At 33.6% G+C, this 20,450-nt stretch overlaps 1 protein-coding gene across 1 annotated transcript in view; it reads right to left on the reverse strand.

Annotated features, from left to right (window-relative positions):
• Positions 1-18,651, reverse strand: part of Znf804a (zinc finger protein 804A) — a 296,273-nt gene extending 277,622 nt beyond the window's left edge. Inside the window, exon 1 of the mRNA XM_027943981.2 lies at positions 18,541-18,651. Coding sequence (XP_027799782.2) covers positions 18,541-18,651 — 111 coding nt within the window. The remainder of the gene's footprint in view (positions 1-18,540) is intronic.
• Between the last annotated feature and the right edge of the window lie 1,799 nt (positions 18,652-20,450).

Genomic DNA, 20,450 nt, shown 5'->3' on the forward strand with positions numbered 1-20,450 from the left:
TGGAAAAGTTTGAATTTGTTTTTTAATTTTTATTTGTTCTTTTAAGATATACGTGACAGTAGAGTGTATTTTGATATTATACATACATTTAGTATAACTTATTCTAATTATGTTCTATTCTTTTGGTTGTACATAATGTAGAATTTCACTGGTGGTATGTTCATATATGAACATAGGAAAGTTATTGGAAGGTTCAAATTTGACTCAATGTTTGATCGTAAATCAAACAACACTGTAAAAGAATGTAATGAGAAAATTATAAACTAATAGTGTGGGAAATGTGTACTTCACAGGTAGAGAGACTGCCTGTGTCTTTGTACAATGTAAAGACGCAAATAATGAAAAACAGATTAAAGGTTCTAACACCATATTGATTTCCTAATATGATGAACTTGACGCGTGAAAGACAGACTATAGTAGTATTTTTTACATGTATATTACATGTACACAGTATTTTCTTTCTAGCTTTCTGAAATTACAAAATTGGCAGAAGAGAATATCTGTTATATTTGTCTATTACTTCTGTCTCTTTTGTTATCTATCACACTTGATGATAAGAAATTAAAGATAAATAAATGCCACTGAATATTCAAAAAACCCAATTGTGAAGCACAAAACCTCTATGTTCTTATTAAACATCTACTACAACTGAAAACTCAGTGTACATTCTTCATGGATACTGAAATAATAAAGATATTTGTAGGAAAGTTAAGTTTATAATTGAAGAAATAGATCAAATAATTATCATATTATACTTTTTATCCTAACAATAATTGTAACACTTCTCTACATAATATTTATTATCTCTCATTTCATTTACTATTTTGTCTCCCATCTTAAATTCTCTCTTCCTGTGTCTCTCCATTTATTGCAATATTATGTTCTCCTTGAGCATGACTTTCGACAGACTCAAGCAAAGAGGAAATGTGTAATTGTACACCCTGATGATTAAGCAACTGCAGAGGAGAAAGGGAGACTATCAGTTCATGTTATTATACAGTTTAATTTATTTAAAATTAAACAATATATTTTACTTATATCTATGTAGGAAACTCATTTATACTCTTCATTTCTTATAACTTGTATAAAAGAAAGTTAATGAATTTTAATGCAATAGTTGGAAAAAAACAGTTTAGATGAATTTATAGACAAATATTTAACAAGTTATCATTAAGCATGATTACTCCCTAATTTTTAAATGTTTCCAAACTCTTTTTAATAGGTTGTATTTTAAATTTAATGGAATAATTCATTATTAATTATTTGATAATCCCATATAATTTTAACATAAAATTTGTTGAAAAGCTTTATATACTTCAAGGTTCAACTTACACCCCTATTACTTGGAAAATACATATATATACACAAACACACACATGTACACACACATGTATATATATGATTTGAGATGTTTTTGTGATTCATCTATCTAATCATAAGTTGTTTTTAAGAGTAGAATGTAGACTGTTTTTCAAATAATATATTAAATTTGTATTGTATGACTGACCTCTGTCAATTTTATTTTTCTATGAAAAGTGGTAGTATGCACAGCTTTATTATTTTTATAAAATCAATATAAATAGCTTGCCCTTATTGTAGTTATGATGAGAATATAACTTAAGACAAATTCAGTAGAAAATCTTTATGGCACTTCATAACCAAGAAGTAGTTTACTGAATACAGTTCCTCATCAGTAAGATGTTGGTTATAACAATATCTGCCTGATTAAAAATCACGAGCCTTTTGTATTATGAACACATATTTATATAAAATGTAAATTTACAAGTATATGATTGAGAGACTTGATATCATCTTCTGAGTTTATATTTTTAAAGATATTTACAATTAATTTTATTTTTTATCATGCAGTGTTTCTACCTTCTCTTTTGCAATGAACTATGTTGACTTCTTTCATTCTCTTTCTCAAAAGTTATTACAATATTTTATTTGCATAAAGATCCTTAACTCTGGAAAATGATCCTATTTTACAAGCTAAGAACATTCTAGACCATAGAAATACCCTAAGTAAAAGCAAGAAAAAAGTCTATAACGTGTTTTTTAAAAAAATAAAATAAAGATATCTAACAACATTTAAAGATTTTGCTATGGCTAAATTAGTCTTGGAGAAGATGGATGAGGACAGAGATGATAAGAATCCTCTTTACAAATCTCGTCAAAGGGCTGCTCAAAGGCTTCTTCCTGATTCCTCCCTCTTCACACATCACAAGGTGCTTTCTTCCTCCCTCTTCTCATTCCCTATTCCTTTCCTCTGCAGCACAAGCAGCAATTAGGAGAAAGTAAATTTAGAAGCACCATCATCTTACCAAAAACCCATATGAAAAGGCTTGAGACAGTCACCTTTCTGGTACTCTCCCTGAAAATAATCTTCTAAGAAAGATGGAAGGGTAACCTGTACATTATGAACTGTCTCAATTTGAAAGTCATCCTTCTATAAATGTGTGCTGCCAAGCTCAGTGATTAGAAAATGAACAGTTTCTTTTATTTTATTCCTACAAATGGCTAACCCAATAATATATTCGAGAAAATGATGTTGCACTTACAGCTATAAACAGCTTACAAATAAGTCTCTCCTTTAGGAAGAAAACATTTATGACTCTAAATAGTAAATACAATACTGCAAACACCAAGAAAATAAAATGCTGAAAGAAAATGGCAAAATGAATTGAAAGTACTAGAAAAACCTTTTAACCTTTTAACCCCTGAATTTCCCTGAAGTGTATCATCTTTTATTAAATAATATTTAGTTATTCTATATCATTGATATATATAATGCCCATACAACATACCATTTGGTACTTGACTTAATCTAATTCACTAGCTTCTCTTCAATTTTCAATACTGAGAAAAAATGAAAGCATGAAAATGTATTTCATAAATACATTTTGATAAGCTAATAAATGAGTAAAAATTGCAATTTTAAATCAGTATCCAGATTTGGTAATAAAAATAGGAAAACAAAGGGAGAAATTAAAGAAAAAATGTTTACAAATAAAATCCTGATATTTGAAGAAAATATTTAATTATTAATAAATATATGTGTATACATATTTCTTATATATGTTCTATATAAAAATATGTATGCACATATATTTCTAAATTCTAAATATTTATAGTTGTATATAGTCATATTTTTTTTAGTTTAGAATGATATTACTTGTGTACAAAATTAAATAAAAATGGACATATATATGTTAAAATCTTATATTCATATGTATTCTTTGTAGTTTCCACAAGACAGATTTAATAACAAAGACAAACATTTATAAGATATAACTTCTAAAATCGAAGTTTTCTTATTTATAAAACAGCAATTGTTACAATACAAAATTAAACAGCTATTATGATTAAATTACACAATTAAGTAAATGTTTAGCCCTAAACCTACTGAAGAATAAATACTAAATAAATAAAAATATATATTAATTGGTTTATTTATAGGACTCAAAAATATAGTTTAAACCCGAGCTTGAGATAAGATTAGTACAGCCATTTCAAAGATTTTAAAAAGTACATCAAATAGCTGGCTCAACCAAAAAAATTATTAATGTAGAACTTATTAGAATTGCAATCATAAAAATTCTAAACAATGATGAAATGAGTCCCTATATTCAAACAATTACTTTAGAGTATCAATAAAAATTTTTTAAATAAAATAATTTTATTCAAATTAGAAAGGATAATTGAAATGTGAAATCATTTGATTTTTAAAATATTATTAATAAGCATCATTTTATTTACAAATCCAGGATGTCAATTGCTGAATCTTTGATAAATTTTTCACAAAGTACCTAATGTATTACTATACATTCATAAAACTATTCATATTCAGATTACCTGATATTTATCTCAATTAATTCTGTCAATCTTTTGCTTTCTTATTCCACACAATGATTTTACAAAACAGCATATGTTGAAAATTATTAAAAATTGTGAAATGCATTATGTTATCTAATTTCTACATGAATTCATACATTCCAAGGCATGGATGAAAATGAATTTGAACAAGCTAACTAAATTTTCTTTGGAAAGCTAAAACTACAAATAGATTTTTTTTTTCTTTTTACAAAGTGCAGTCTGACATTTTTATCACTTCTGTACATTTAGAATATGAAATTTTAAAATTATGTCTTTTATGTTCTAATTAAACAATTTTTTCTTTCTTTCTTTCCTTTTCTTTTTCTTTAAAAAAAAAAAAAAACAACAACAGTGAAACAAATATATTACTTCTAGCTCTGTTTTTGGTGGGGGTATTGGGGATGACTCAGGGGCACTCGACAACTGAGCCACATCCCCAGCCCTATTTTGTATTTTATTTAGAGACATGATCTCACTGAGTTGCTTAGTGCCTCACCTTTGCTGAGGCTGGCTGTGAACTTGTGATCCTCCTCCTCAGCCTCCAAGCTGCTGGGATTATAGGCATGTGCCACTGCACCTGGCCTTTTTAGCTTTCTGAGGTTCTGTTATAGAGGGTAAGAAGTGGTGGGCAGAGAACTTAAGAAAGCATGAGAACAAGGCTTCATCTCTCATTCTAAATACAAATATGTGATGTCCAAACATTCTTCTGGAACACATCCATTGAAACTCGGCCAGATGCATTTCATCCTAGAAAAGTGAAAGTCATCTGGGAACTCTTACAAAGCTAAATTCCTGGACTGAATCCACAGACATTAAGATTCAGTGCCTGTGATGTAAATTTTAAAATGCATTTTCTGTACCTTCAGGTAATAATTATCTATCTAGGTTTGAATCTGTGCTCTATAGGATTTTAGTATTCCTGCATAGAATAAACAAGAGTGTCTATTTACAGTGTATGTATGTGTGTGTGTGTGTGTGTATGTATGTATATATATATATATATATATATATATATATATATATATATATATATACACACTGAATTTTCCAATCAACTCTAGGACCTTAATTTCATTGGACTCCCTTAACCACCTATTTCCTATTCTTTGGCATCTCATGTTCTATTTGACAAGCACACATTTATGCATTAGCTTTGGAAAGAAGGAAGGACAAATCTCCTTTCTAGATAACTATATTTGTAAAAATTTCAATAGCATTGATTATGTACCAGACACTGAAATGGACACCTCCTTTAATAATCTTTACAACAATCCTATTCACCCCACTTACTCAGCTCAAAGCATTTCAGTCGTAATTGTATATGATTTAAATAAAATGCTTGATAATTTAGTATACAGCAGGGATTAAATCAGTTGAAGTTCTGTTATTGATAAAGGAACAGAAACTAAAGTCAAATGACTGATCCAGGTTGGAAAGCCAAAATTTAAACCTTGCTCTTTCTAGTTTCAAAGGCTTTAATACTTTTTATTAAAGAAAAAATAAAAAGGAAAATGGCAGGAAGCAAAGGAAGAAGTGAAACACTGTGAAAATTCTACATAAAACCAGAAATTTTTGAAACAAAAAATTCTATAGTTATCCTAATTCTCTCCAAAATTAGCTTATTAAGTGAAGCATAAAAAATACTTATTGGAAAAATATTAGGCAGCTGGCAGATTCAAAGGTGATCCTGTTGATCCAGGTTTATTGGGGAAACAGAACCGTCCATATTTGGGCAAAATTTGGCCATTGATATAGCCTGAATTAACAGTTGGCTTTTCAGCCCCAGGAACCTCTTACTGATGGAGTTATTGTGAAGCCACTGGACACTCATTGTGGTGCTCTCTTTACTATGTTTCATCTTCCTAGGATGAAATGCATCTGCCTGGAGTGATGCCCATTGACACTGTGCATCAGCATCATCCTGTCTTTGAATGTCTCTTCTTCCATTACATGGCTAAAACATGCCAGAAGGTAGGGAGAACGAAAACTACATTCCTTGCTTTACTGCCTACTACAGGGCTTGAGGTTGTTGAAAAAAATAACCAGATATCATATTAAAGTCACCATTCATAGCATTCTCATGTGAAATCTACAAATCCTCACAGAATGCAGAATTCCAGCTGGGTCAGAGAATGGGGAATCAGTTTTGGCAGGTTCCTGTCACTGTGGAGGTTTCTGTATTTTACAGTGTAATGGAGTAAGTTTTCATACAAATTTGAATAATTTTGAGAATTAAAAAGTTAAAAGAAATGCACCTACATTCAGGAAAACAGCTTAAAGTGATACTGACTCGGGTAAGTTTGTATGTATCATAATGCAATTATTTAAGTCTTTATACCTTCTTAGCTGACAATCTTCTTAATTGCAAAAGAAGAGTTAATAACAATCTCTCCCTCTCTCCCTCTTTTTTCTCTCCCTCTCTTCCTTTTCTCCCTCCTACTCTTTTTCTTTCTCAATTTCTAGGATTATGATCCTCCAGTGTAATTTTGGCTATTGAGTTACTTCATATTTTCCTCAAATCTTACCACTATTATTTTTAGATCTCTGATACTATATCAGGTGGATACATAAATCATTGTTTTGATTTCTGGTCCTTGGACAAAGCTAGTAGAGTGCTATGGAATTTCTGACAATATATACTCAGGCTGAAGGTGAAAGCAATACCCTCTACCACTGTGGGATATAGAGAGAGATGGAGAAAGAAGAAATTCAGGGAACAGTGAGGGTGGCAGTGGCAGAGAGAGAAAACATGAATGATTTTGCTATATGTTTGCCTATCTGTTTTGCCTTGAGCCCACAAGTAGATACTGTCCTTATTTTATGTAGGGTACCGAGAGAAATCAGGAGTCTCTCCACAGACCTGAAACTATGGTTTTTATAGTTGCTAGAATTGTATTTTCACTTTAAAAATAATTTAAGATAGTAAGTATATTTGGATTCTGAAATGCAACTAAGTATTTATCCAAGAGCATATGTGAATTGAACATTGGCATATTTTAATTAAAGTGATTGGATATCTTAAGAAAATATCCTCAGTTTCTCTTACATCATGAAATTATGCTTACGATATGCTAAGCACAATAGAAAGAGAATCAATTTGCTTAGATTTACTATTATTGTTTACTTCACTAACTTTTGCTGAAGAATAATGGGAATAGACTGCCTTAAATACAACTCACCAGAGCAGCAATATGTAATACATACATCTGAAATTCTATTAAGATCAGTGTACTTGAAAAATAGCTTAATATGGTTTTGAAAAAAAACATGTATCATTAATATCAACTTTTCTAAGTCTAATTCATAAAAACGCATCTTTTATGTTGAATTAATATATCCAGTAATTGGTAATACAAATAAAGGAGTTTAAGCTATTTTATACAAACTAGACGTTTTCCCTAATAAATTTATTGTCAATTGTTATGGAGGAAACATCACTATAAGATAATAAAACTTAGATATTTAAATACCAAATATTTTTTTCAATAGTTATCACTTGTGACAATCAAGAAAATATAGGATGAGTTTCAAAATTTTACATAAACTTCATTTCATATTTTAGCTGTTCTATCAACAAATAATGGTTATCACAGTTCACCTTTATTTTGTTTAATAGTGTTCATGGAAATGTCAAATTTAATTATAAATCAATTATGAAATGAAAAGTAAATTTGGCATTAAGAGTTATGAAACTAGTAGACTGGAGTTACTACTGAGCACCTAGAAGCATCATCCTCAATAGGGAAAACTGATATTTTTTTCAACCAAGATCACAGTCTACAAAGATGTAATAGGTCACCAACTCTATGCCAGCATGTCCACATACTTCCCAAGTGAATGATGTGAATGAGGAAGAGTAGGATCAAAAATGATTACTTGGTAAAGTATAGGAACTGAGTTTGTAGCAATCACAACAGACCAACATCACATTTCCAAACTGACTTTTTAGATAATGAAGTTTTAGAGAGACTTTTAACAAATAAGACTGTGGTAACTATGTTTGATAAATTTATTATCTATGGTTATTTGATCTGCCTATCTATATGGGAGAAACAAGAAATGTTATGCTGCCCCCTAGTGTAAATATTACTTTTGTAGTATCAGAACTGCAGTGGTCAAAGAACATTGCAAGGGAATCACATAGGAATTACTATTATAGATAGTTAAAAGAAATTCTAATCTTTCTTGAAGTTTCCGTTTCCTATAGTTTTATGAGTTCTAAAAGACAAATAAATTACTAGTTCTGAACGTTTTCTTGTGATTTTCATCTCTTTATCTTCTAAAATATTTAGGGGCCAGCCTAAGAGAGGAGACTGGTACATTACTAAGATAAGTATAAGATAGGTATAAGGGTGTCATGAGTAAACTGGGTGCTGTGGCACAAATTGTTTTCAACCACCCAGAATGCACATGTAGCAACCTTAATGCCAATGTGATGGTCTCAGAGGGGGAGGCCACTGGGAGATGATGTCAACTCAGGAGCAGATTAGTGCCCTTGAAATGAAGGGCTAAGAAAATCCCTTTGCCCTTTCCATTTGAGGTTAGAAAAGCCCAAATGTGAGGAAACAAGCCCTCACCAGATACCAGATTGGCTGGCAGCCTGTCCTTGAACCTTCCAACCTCAGGGTCTGTGAGAAATAATTTCACGTTTTATATAAGACACCCAATCAATGATATTTTGTTACAGCAGCACAAATAGACTAAGACACTGAGAAAAAAAAAAAAAAACAGAAAAACTAATATGGTTCAATATTAAAGGTGTTAGAATTATGTCAAGTCCAGATATATTGAATTGAATGATAGAAATTCCAGTTAAAGAAAATAAATGATACAGCAAGAAATACTTGCAGTAGTTACCACAACTTATTGCAGTCTTCTGTGGCAAATATTGTGCAATCCAATATATATTTATTATCACATTTGATTTGCAAATTAGTTTTCTACATAGGTATCACCACATGTTTTATCAATGTTAACATAACTGATAATGAAATAAGTGAATCTTACCAAGGTCTTAAAGCTAGGGATTAATCATGGTAGATGTCTCTTGTCTAATTAATTCCTTCTTTTTCTTACTAACCTAACATTGATTCATTGGAATTAGTATTGTGTTAGCTTAATAAACCATATTTTATTCTTTTCCTCTACTTGGGAATGGTTTTATAAAACAGTTCTGGACAAAGAGATATAAGCCAACATTGTTGGGAAAAAATCATGCAAAGCAAACATTACTTTTTGTCCTTCCTCCGTATTCCTCCCCCCTCCCCCATTTAATAGTGTAGATGTGATGGCTAAAGTAGTGACCACACTGTAACTAAAGGAAAAATGCAAATAAAATCAGAGAATCTTTAGCCTTGACATTATCAAACCACTTAATATATCTAACTGCAGAATTCTTATAAGAAAAAAAAATTATATATATATATATATATATATATATATATATATATATATATATGTGTGTGTGACTAAGACGCATAATTTTTATTCTGGGTTTGGATTACAGGCAGTGATCTTCACTATTTATTAATATAGAGGTAGAGATAGGATTTGAGTTCAGATCTATCTGGTGATAGAGTATTTGGATTTCCAATCATTTTGTAAATAAAAGGGAAAGCATTTTAGACATCTAAGTTGGATGCAAGAGCACAATTCTGTAGTGAGAGTACTCTCTACAGTGAAATCACTTTGTCCATACATTGAGTGTCTTCAACAAAAAGCAGAGATTTGCTCAGCATCAAGTGTTGAAATGCTTATCATTTATATCTGTGTGTGTGTGTGTGTGTGTGTGTGTGCGCGCGCGCGCTGGTGATACTGAGGATTGAACCCAGGACCTCATACACACTAAATACATACTAGGCCAGCCCTCTATCATGGAGCTATGTGTCCAGCCCTAAATATCATGATCCTGCTATTCTGTCCTTGACCAGCACTAGAAAAAGAAAATTCTGACCACTACAGCCTTTCTTTTCTTCAACTAGTCTCCTGAGTAACTTATTATCCAAAATTTTCCTGCTTCCCATAACCTAGTTAAAGTACTTAGAAACTCTCAAGAGTACCACACTTTATTTCTAAATTTTTTCCAGACAAAATTTAACTACTCCACATTAATATTCTTTAGGTGTTTTCTGACTAAGGGACACATGTAATCTGATATGGATGGGTGATGGGATTTCATTTTTGTGTCTTCCAAATGCATATGCTAAAATTCTAACCCCCAATATTCTGTATTAGAAGACGGGGGCCTTGAGAAGGTAATGGTCATGAGAGTGCAACTCTCATGAAGGGGGTCTATGCTCTTACAAGAGACAGGAGAACTTATCTCCTCTGTTCTCTAACATGTGAAGCTATAGGCTTATCAGAATCAGGCATATCGTATTCTGTACCCTCAATGATGTTGATCACAAAGAAGCTCAGAACTCCCAAATTATCCTTCATTTCCTGAACTTCAATACCCATATGTCTAGGTTTCACCCTCTTTTCTGACATAACTCTCTCTGTTTCCACATATTCTAAAATTTTTGGTCTGTTTCCACTTGAATTCATAAGTGCCTATAATCAATCAATTTCCACAGCTTTAAGTTTTTTACTTAACCTCTTTGCTTCGACTGAAAGTTTGTTTCTCTTGGAAACATGGTTCCTCTGTATCTGTCTCAGGAGATGGAGGTGTTTATTTTTCCAAAATCCTCTATTAATGTGGTAATATGGGGCATGCATCCTCCATGTTCCACCTTGATGCTTCTCAATCATTCGCCTACCTCACTCATCCCTAAGTCCCTAGCTTTGAACGTCATTTCCCTAAATTCCCCATTCTCTTATCCTCTGATCACCTCCGTTCTCTGATCATCTGTAACCTGCCTGTCCTTTCCATTAGCAGCCATCCATTCCATGGTCATATCTGAGAGAGAAAAGAGCAGCTGCTGAGAACTGTCTGTATTGAAAACGAGAGAAACGGTGTTCTCTTATTACACATGAACAGTTTCAGAGTACACTAACATCAAATGAGGTCATTGTATGATAGTGATAGAGACAAAAAAGACTATGCCTCAATCATGACTGATCACAGACAAAATATAACATCTGTTTTTGATACCAACTGTTTTTGTTACCCAACATCCCCATCTACCAGCCAACATGAGCAAAAGTAGATTTTCTACCGATAACAACTTTATATCCTCTTTGTTCCTTTTGCCTTCTATTTAAAACGTACTAAGAAACCAAGAGTAGAAGTGGCCTTTCTTTATCATAGTACAAAATCCAGAAATAATGATTTAATAATTTACCCACAGAATTACCTCACAAAATCCCAAATCCTGTAAAACTATTCTTCATGTCTTCTTCATGAGATGTTGCAAGGTTCCCCATGATGAACAATTTACCTTATTCCACAAATAGCAACATACTAATTAGGTTCAATTAGAGTTGCAGTCCTGGCGATGTTGGCTACTGGACATTAACATAATACTGTATGTTTTTCATGAGAATATTCTGTTCATAAAATGTAAATTCTTTATTCTACATAACTTCATGTAAAGCCCATTTTCTTAAATTTAAGATACCAAAATGTACACTTCTGAAATTGTATTGAAATATTTCTCTCATTTAGTGATATACTAACTTTCTTAAAGTACAATTAATGCATACTGAAGTAGAACTGATAAGAATAATTATGATTTTGTATAGTTATAGCAGTGTATAACATCGAATTTTGCGGAAGCGAGATTGAATTAGAGATAGATTGTAATCAAGGCAAATATTTCAAATAATTGTCAATTTGATTATGAAGAAAAACAGAAAATGTTTACAATAAGCTCCATCATTTTTAAATCTATATAGTTATCAACATCAACTCACCTATTTCCTATTAAATCCAAATAGGATTCATATTTCCATCAGTTAGCTGTCTTACTGTAAAAATGGTATTATGAACTGATGCTCTGTATCAGAGTTTTCCAAATAAACAGAACCAATAGTGTGTGTATGTGTGTATTTATTTTTAGGAATTAACTCAGTAACTGTAGGCCCTAGTAAATTTGAAATATGAAAGGCAGTTGGCAAGTTGGAAACTCAGGAGTTGAGACAGTAGTCTTCAGGAAAAATTTCTTCTTCAAGAAATTCTAATTATTGCTGAAAGAACTTTCAGCTGCTTGAGTGGGGTCAACTCATATTATAGAGGGTAATGGTCTTTAAAGTTAAAGTCACCTGATTCTAGTGGTTAGCTGCATCTCATTCAAATACCTTCAAAGCAGCACCGAGATTAGTATTTGATGAAATAAACAGTTATTATTCCAGTTAAGACATGAAAGTAGCCCTCAGACTCAACTTAGCTCAATTTTCTAAAGCTATTAAGAACAAAAATGTTATCTTATAGTTTGGACACAGGAATACGATCATAAGTTATTAGTATATGAGAACTACTTTCATTCGCTGAGAAAAGTATGTAACTTTCCTACAGTGGTGCCAAACCATTATGAAAGAGTTCAGAGTAGTACATCAGGTAATGGACTTTGTTTACTTTGACAACTAGGATTAAATTTTAATTATTTATTACCCCCACTTTATCTTACATTGTGCTAGGAAGTGTACTACAATACATTTATAAAAATTAATGAATCCTTGCTAGCTGGAAACATTGTCATAAATATATATTGCAAGGTTTTCTCAGATGCAATGGATAATTTAAAATAAAACACATCAAGCGATATCAGACTAAAAGTTTTAGAAACTAAAAATAACAAAATTACACATCTTACTTTTAATAGTTAGCAATATAAAAATGTAATAATTAGGAATAATTTTATGAATTTTGGCTGCAGTATACCACAGAGGATACTTGCTATTTTTTTTTTTCTCAAAGGATTACTTAAATTCTTAACACAGAGAAATCTTCTTCAAAAGAACTATCACAGTCAACAGGGTCACTTGAGAAATTACTTCAACATTGTATTATTATCACAGATATAATTATTTATACCATTACCTTAAAATAAGATTTCTGCTACCCATAATACTTTTTCACCTATGATACTTTCAATAAAGCATTTTAAAAATACTTTTTGTGACCTACACATATTTCAGTATAAATTAAAATTATATTCAAAAATTTAGAATTAGTCTTGAAAAAGACAAAAACAATAAGAAAATACCCAAACCACCAATGGCTTGAATAAAAAGTTTGCAATTTTATTTTTATTTTGTTATTTATTAGTTTATTTATTTATTTTTGGTGGTGGGAATTGGATCCAGATCCTGGCACATCCTAAGCACATTCACTCTACCACTGACATGTACTCCAGTCCCAAATTTGCGATTTTAAATGAAAAAAAAAAAATCGATTACCCTCAAATCTCTAAGTGGTTCTTCTTATGCTAGCATTTCTAGATATTTGATTTGGAGAATACTGTTAATGAGTTCAACTAATATATAGTAAACAGTTAAGGAAAGTGTGAATATGCTGAAAACTTTTGAAGACCGTTACTGTTTTGAAAGTTGGTACATGAAGGGTATATTTTTAAAAATAAAAATACTTCTATATTCTCATAGGTAAACTTTGACTTTGACTTTAAGCCAGGAATAGTAACTTTAAGTTTCCTCATTGGTTGAGAAGGCAACATAAAAAAAATTAAATATCTACACAGCAAGAAAAAGCAGAGTAGAATAGTGGTAAATTATGAGGATAATTCCTTCAATGGCATCTAACCCCAAGTATTATAAAACACTGTAAATACTGAACTCTTCCCCAAGCTGTATTTGATCCAGAATAGGATCTTCTGAAACCTCTGGATTAGATGGGCCTTGAAGATTTTGCCCATCTCTATTTTGAGTACAAACATAATTGTACCCACCAACAACCAAGAAGACACCAGTGCAGATCTAATAAGACAAGATAATGTCACTATTTGAATTTCAGCTGTCTAGAATAAATATTTAACAAGCTATCAAAGGTATGTAGGAATCATGGGTATTAATTAACAACATTCCTCTTTAAAATATTGCCTACATTTTTGAGTCATGATTATAAAAGTCCAACTCTCTCAGAGTTTCTTTAACTTGAATAACATGTTCTAAAAATGCATATGCTGTAAAATTTCACTTCACTAAAAAACAAATAGAGCAAAGAAGAAATGGCACATTAAGTTCAGAAAAATGAGACAGAAGATAACTTTTAATACTGAAGTAAGAGTTTGAAAGAAACCTGGAAGAATATATAACAAGATATTATATGCACAAGTTCATAAAGTGGGGAATTTGGGGGATATATTAAGATAGCACATTAATAATTCACCATCTCTCCTAAACTCCCTTGAGGCTGTTTATCCAATAACATTAATTTTTTAACAACGATCAACAATAGGTCTTTTACCAATCATAATCGAGTTTGGGTAAGTGGAGAAACCTTTTAAATTACATTTTTTTTAGGAAAGACTATGTATGATTGAAAAGCATGAATAATATAACATTCTATAATGATAATTAAAACAAAAAGCCATATAGTATATTTCAAAGGCCTACCTAAATAAAATTGTGATTTCCTGTATACACAAAGGAAACCAATTTTCCTACTTTCTAAAATTAATACATAAGAAAATATCCTGAGTGACAAGAAACCCTACAAGCATGTCAAATATATTTTCAACAGAATCAAAATGAACAGGAGCATCACTGAATAAATCTTAGCACGTAATATTTAGTATATAATATATAGCACCTGTGGTGCCCATAATAGTGCCTTACAACTGAGGCACCTCAACAAAATCAAATGAACTAAATTACAAATAGGTTGAGAACCAACTAATAACACTTTTTTCTTCCTAAATCTGGTAGTTCCTATACTGAAATTGGAGAAACGGGGCCTATATCAGACAGAACTTAGTGATGTTTACATATTTGAAGATAAGAAGTAAAACAAATTTAAATTCAAATTATTCTATAACTCTGGTACTATTCTTCCTTACCTGGAGGCAAATACAAAAGTAAAATTCTTTTGACAAATAGATTAACAAATACTATCTCTTAATCATATTATGATACTTATCCTTCTGGATTTCAAAATTTGGATTATGTCAGGAAATTTGTATTATACTATTGACTCATTCTGTGACCTCAAAACTACCATTCAGTGAAATAAATGTAATGCTATTATATGAGAAACCAAAATGCTGATCAACAAACAGAATTAAGAAAATTAATAGTAACTTCCAAAAGTCCAAGGGCAAACCCCAAATTCTATATTACAAGTGATAGTGATTACAAATAACTTATTCCATGTTAAATATATATTGCATATCTGGATAGCTGTTTTAAACTCTATAAATAAGGAAAACAAGCTTTTTGGCTCAATTGCAAGAAAAACTATAACTTAATGGGTCTATCCAAACAGCAGTTGCTTACACAGCAGTGGATTGAAAAAACTTAAAGAAAAATAATAAGAATACATGGAACATAAACTTTTTTCATAGTCATTAAACCTTATAACTTATCCAGAAATCCTGGGGCTACTTTGTTTCATAACAGTAAAGCTATATCATAGATATGATACAATTTGTAATAGAAATCAGGATAAGACATTTCTAAATGGAGATTTATATATTTTTGCTTAAAATGGCCAAGTGGAATATATTTAAAAGTTCATGAATAAGTTCAAAATTAATAACAGTCTTAATCTTTAAATGTGCTTCTTTTTTTCAAGATTTTATGTATGGGTGATAGATGGAAAGGACTGCATAGTTTGATAATCTCCTTAATATGAGTGGCAGGACTGCATTCTGAATTTAGGACTTAACAATTAATCAATGTCACTGAAACCTGAGTTACACTGGTTATTTATGCAAGTAACATTTTATTCATGACAGAATACTGTACTAATAGATATATATTATCTTAAATTAATCTTATAAATTTGTGAAATTTTATAAAATACTTATTAATGTGAATTTTAAAATAAGTAAAATATTCATTAATTATCTAGTAATTGAAAATAATTCAGTTTCTTAGGATAAAATAGTTTTGTTAAGTTGTGCTTTCCTGAAATAAGAAAAAAAACACTTAAATATGTTAAATTCTTTTGAATTTAGTGTATATTTAAAAATGCAGAAATGTGAAGATTTTTTAAAGGTAAAATTCAAGTATGTCAAAATCAAATATAAAATAAAGTGAAAAAGTCTCATATTATTACTCCACAAATCAGAGGTTAAAACAATTGCACATGTGATTTTGTGTGTCAATTTTAAAATTTGAAAATACAAATTAAAAACATGACATGCATAAATCCTTACTTAATTTTTAAAAAACGTGACATGTATCTATTTTAAGTTAATATTTGTTCTTCTTATTAAGTTGTTAATTCAGACATTTGAGCTTCAATTTTCTATTTTTAACTGCTAGCAAGTTTTAACTTTCAGCAAATCCTCACAACACCCTATGTGCTTTAAAATAGTACATTTTCAGGTAAGTATGGACAGCTCTTTTTCATACGTAAAATTATTCCTTGATGAATATTTCCCAATATGTTCTATAATTCTTAATGTTCGGCATAAATCTTATTGTCTTCAATAACAAAACTCATAAAAAATCTAGAAAACATACATGTATATTATCAAGGAAAAAATAATTTCAAACACAATTGGATCAGAATATAAAAATCTATATAATTTCAGTCAGTATAAAGTCTTACACAGAAGAAATACAAACTTGGGCAGTTCATAAACAACTTGGAAGGACTATCATGAAAGTTCCTGTAAGTCTCTTTCATTATAACTAAGATAAATATGATCAAGTATATTATCTATATCTATTAATTCTGACATTTACCTACATTTCAATGTATTCATATCATATAACTGACTGCTATTATCATCTATTTTAACAAGGTTACACTGGCAAAATTAGACTTTAACTCATCTTTTGTCAATATGAGTGATAAAAAGAACTAGTCAACTTCAAGCATATGACAAAGAAGTCAGAATATGCAAACTCAACCATTGTTAGAAACCACAAGTTGACTTATAATCAAGATTAATAGCATCTTAACAAGAGGAGGTTGGGAGAATAACTATTTTTCTATGAACTCTAAGGTATGCTTTATCACCTGCACCATCACAGTATCTATGAAAATGAAGTCTCATTCAGTAAGTTTGCCTTTTCCCTCAGTGAAACTCGATTTAAAAAACAAACTTGTGTTTACTTTATCCAAAATGAAAGTCTTTCCCCTCCCAATGCTGCCTTCCCTCCTAGTTGAGCTCTCTGGCCAGAACAATTTTAATACTCTCTTTAACCTCTGCCTACTTTATATGATACTCCAATAATGAAGTCACCAGAAGAGTGCTATTTACTTTCTTTTGTTCAGCAACAAAAACAACAACAGGCCACATCCAGAACAACAAAAGCATCAAACTTGCCCTGGCTTTTTGAGTCTTAAATGAACTGAAAAGAGGTAGATAATAAATTCTAGAGGAAAAGAATATATCAATTAATGTCAAAGTTTACTTAAAATTTTAGATGAGAATGTTTTATCCTTGGAAAAAACACACCACATTTTTTTTTAATTCATGTAGTAACACATTTTGAGATATATTTAGAAAATATATTAAGAATACTGTATTTACTTTTTATCTATTTGATCCTTAAACTTCTATTCTGCACATTCAGGCTAAGTAACCACTGTGTGAAAAGTGGAGGGGAGGCTGCTTGCTAATGGGTCCAGACTTTAGTGAATCAGACCTTTGTATACTGCACCTTATTTTACTCTCTATAGTGTACTTTTTTTTTTTCTTTATGGATGTGTATATTTCTCCAGACATACAAGTACATGAGAGTTGTCTGCAGGCAGGTTTTGTAGCCACTGGAATTTGGAAGGAATGAAGGAGATATCACCCAGCACTATTTCAGTGCTCAGCACATCTTCTCCCACCAATCAGGAGTGCTCTTTCTACTAAGGATGCTGAAAGATGAAGCGCTGTGGTCTAGTGAGAACCTTCCAGCCACTGCATGGATTCTGTTTGTCTAACATGTTTTCTAATGATTCTAATCGTGATATAGCGATTGCCCTTCATGCTTATCCCCAACCTGTTTAGAATAACGAGCTGAAAGCTGACAGCATGGGTTTTGGAATCATTTTTAGTGTTAGCTTAGTATTGACAACTTCTCATGAGAGAAGTTTGCTGACAGTTGGTCCTTCAGGGAAGAGCCCCAATACAAACTCTTTCTGAGACCATCACTCAGTCCCTCCACTTCCTCTATGCTACCAGCCACATGGCTCCCTGCCTCCATCAGAAAGACTCATCCTCATTCACCTTCAGCTTCCTAAATCAAAAGATGTTATGGGGTCACTTAGGGTTAGGGCTCCTTTCTTTTCAAAAAGATCCTGTTGACAAAACATGCTTCAAATAAGGAAAGATTGTGATCATCTTCAGCATTATGGAATGAGGTGGAGAGAGTCTGGAGCGTTATGGAAGTGTCAATCAAAGCCATGGATCATAGCTTTACTGAGATTCCTTTCTCTTTCTATCTCTAATCATCACCCCACTCGCATCAGATAAACAAATTAATATATTATAAACCAAACTGAACCTCTCAGTAGTCTCAATCCTCCAAATGTCCTCTTAGATGAGAGAGAGAGAGAGAGAGAGAGAGAGAGAGAGAGAGAGAGAGAGAGAAAGCGATTACCAGAGTTTTGTTCCCGTTCTTGCTGAGAGGGCCCCGGAAAACTCCCTTGATGTTGCGAAAGTGTCCGTTGCTGAGATGCGTGGAGCTGATGACAATGTAGTAACACTCCATGGGGCAGCCGCCGCCTCCTCCACCGCAGCCGCCGCTTCCATGCACCCCGCGCCCGCAGCCGCAGCGCGTCAGAGCCCGGGGAGGGTGGGCTGGGGACCCGCCAGGAGGGCAAACGGCCGCCTCTCTTGCCTGCCCTGGGGAGACAGGATCACTACACCCCTCTACCGTGCGCGCGGAGGCTCCTCCGCCTCCGCATGCTCGCTGCGCTCTCCCTCTCAGTCTCTGTGAGTGTTTCTCTTCTAATTCGCGGTGGGACTATGAGCCCCACGGGAGGATCCTGGGAGGGGAGGGGTCCGAAGAGGCAGGACGAAGCCCAGGAGAAGTCAGTGCCCGCGCGGCTGCCGAGCGGAGCTGGGCAGCGGGAGCCGCCCGCGCGGCAGTAGCAGCGGCGGCGGTGGCAGCATCCCCCGCGCTGGGCGCCCGCACTTGGAGTTGCTGCTGCTGGCAGGCATGAGTGTTATTATAGTGAGCGGCGTTGCCGGTCCATTGCACTGAGCCAATGGCAGGGAGCCACTGGGCTGATACTGAGAGCTGTCAGAGTAGTACATCTGTCACCCTCTGCCTCCCCCCGCCCTCCCCCGCCGCCGCCGGGACCCACGGCCGCGCCAGCCCTGGCGCGAGTGGGAGCGCCCCGCACAGCGCCGCGGCCACAGAGGGTTGCGGCCGGGGAGGCGACGGCCACCGCAGGCGGGCGGCACAGCGGCCCGCCGCCGAGAAGTGGGAGACTCCTGTAAGGTGCGGGCGGAGGGGAAAATGAAGATACCGTGGTTTCTTGTCTGCCAGTTGGGGTGGGGGTGGGGGCGAGGGGAAATAAATAAATTAATAATTCAATACCAAAGCCAATCGCTTCCAACTGCAGCGAATCCAGCCGCGGCTTCTATCTCCCTCAAGATGATTGCTACCCACTGGGGTTGGTTTATACGATTCTATTTGTGTGTGTGTGTGTATATATATATATAATGAAGATTGGTATCCTGTTCAGAATCTTAGAAAAAGGAGAGGGAAGAAAATGTCCCCTACCCACCACCCCCACCCATTTATAGAAATCATAAGTGCTGATAGTCTGGGGGAGGGGAGTTGTAGCAATGTGAGTGGAAGTGGATAGAAGGAAAAAACAGGGACTCCTGATTTATATGTTCCCTGTCCTGGCTTTCCCTTCATCCACCTCCTCTGGGAACGTTGGTTCTTCCTAAATTGCCAAAGCTGAGAGGAAAGGGATGCTTTGCGGCACACGAAGCTGCAGCCACAAGCTTGCTTTGCATTTCTCTCCAGTTCTTCTCCCACTACAGAGAGTGCTAGTGAACAAAAGCGTTCGCCCTAGAAGCGACCTGAATGGAAAAATCTCCCGCACAGGAACTAATGGGTTTGTCATGGAAAGTAGGAAATGGGGTCTGCTGCTTTCCTTGGAGACAAGACTATTGGGCTGAGCTTTAAGGGGTCAAGGCAGCCATCATCCTGGTCGTGTCCTCCCACCCAGTGGATTCTCTCTTTGTGTAAGTTTAGCTCCTCTGAGGTGGTGGAGTGAGGGCATCCCATCAGGTACAAACACCATAGATCTGCTACTACTATACGACTCATTAAGCGGCACTTAAAAAGATCGATAATGGTCGGTGGGAGGCTGGGAGATGGTGCCTTCAATGGATTTACCTAAGGCTTTATTTTCCTTTTGCCTTGAAACGCTTAATTGGTTAAAGCAGATTCCAGACATTCTGATGCCCCTATGTCAGAGTGAACTGCAGTTTGTTACAAACTGTGTTTATCTTATTTATTTGGAGGTCAAAATGCAATACAGTCCATTT

Source organism: Marmota flaviventris, chromosome 11 (genome assembly GCF_047511675.1).
Source record: "Marmota flaviventris isolate mMarFla1 chromosome 11, mMarFla1.hap1, whole genome shotgun sequence".
NCBI lineage: Eukaryota > Metazoa > Chordata > Mammalia > Rodentia > Sciuridae > Marmota > Marmota flaviventris.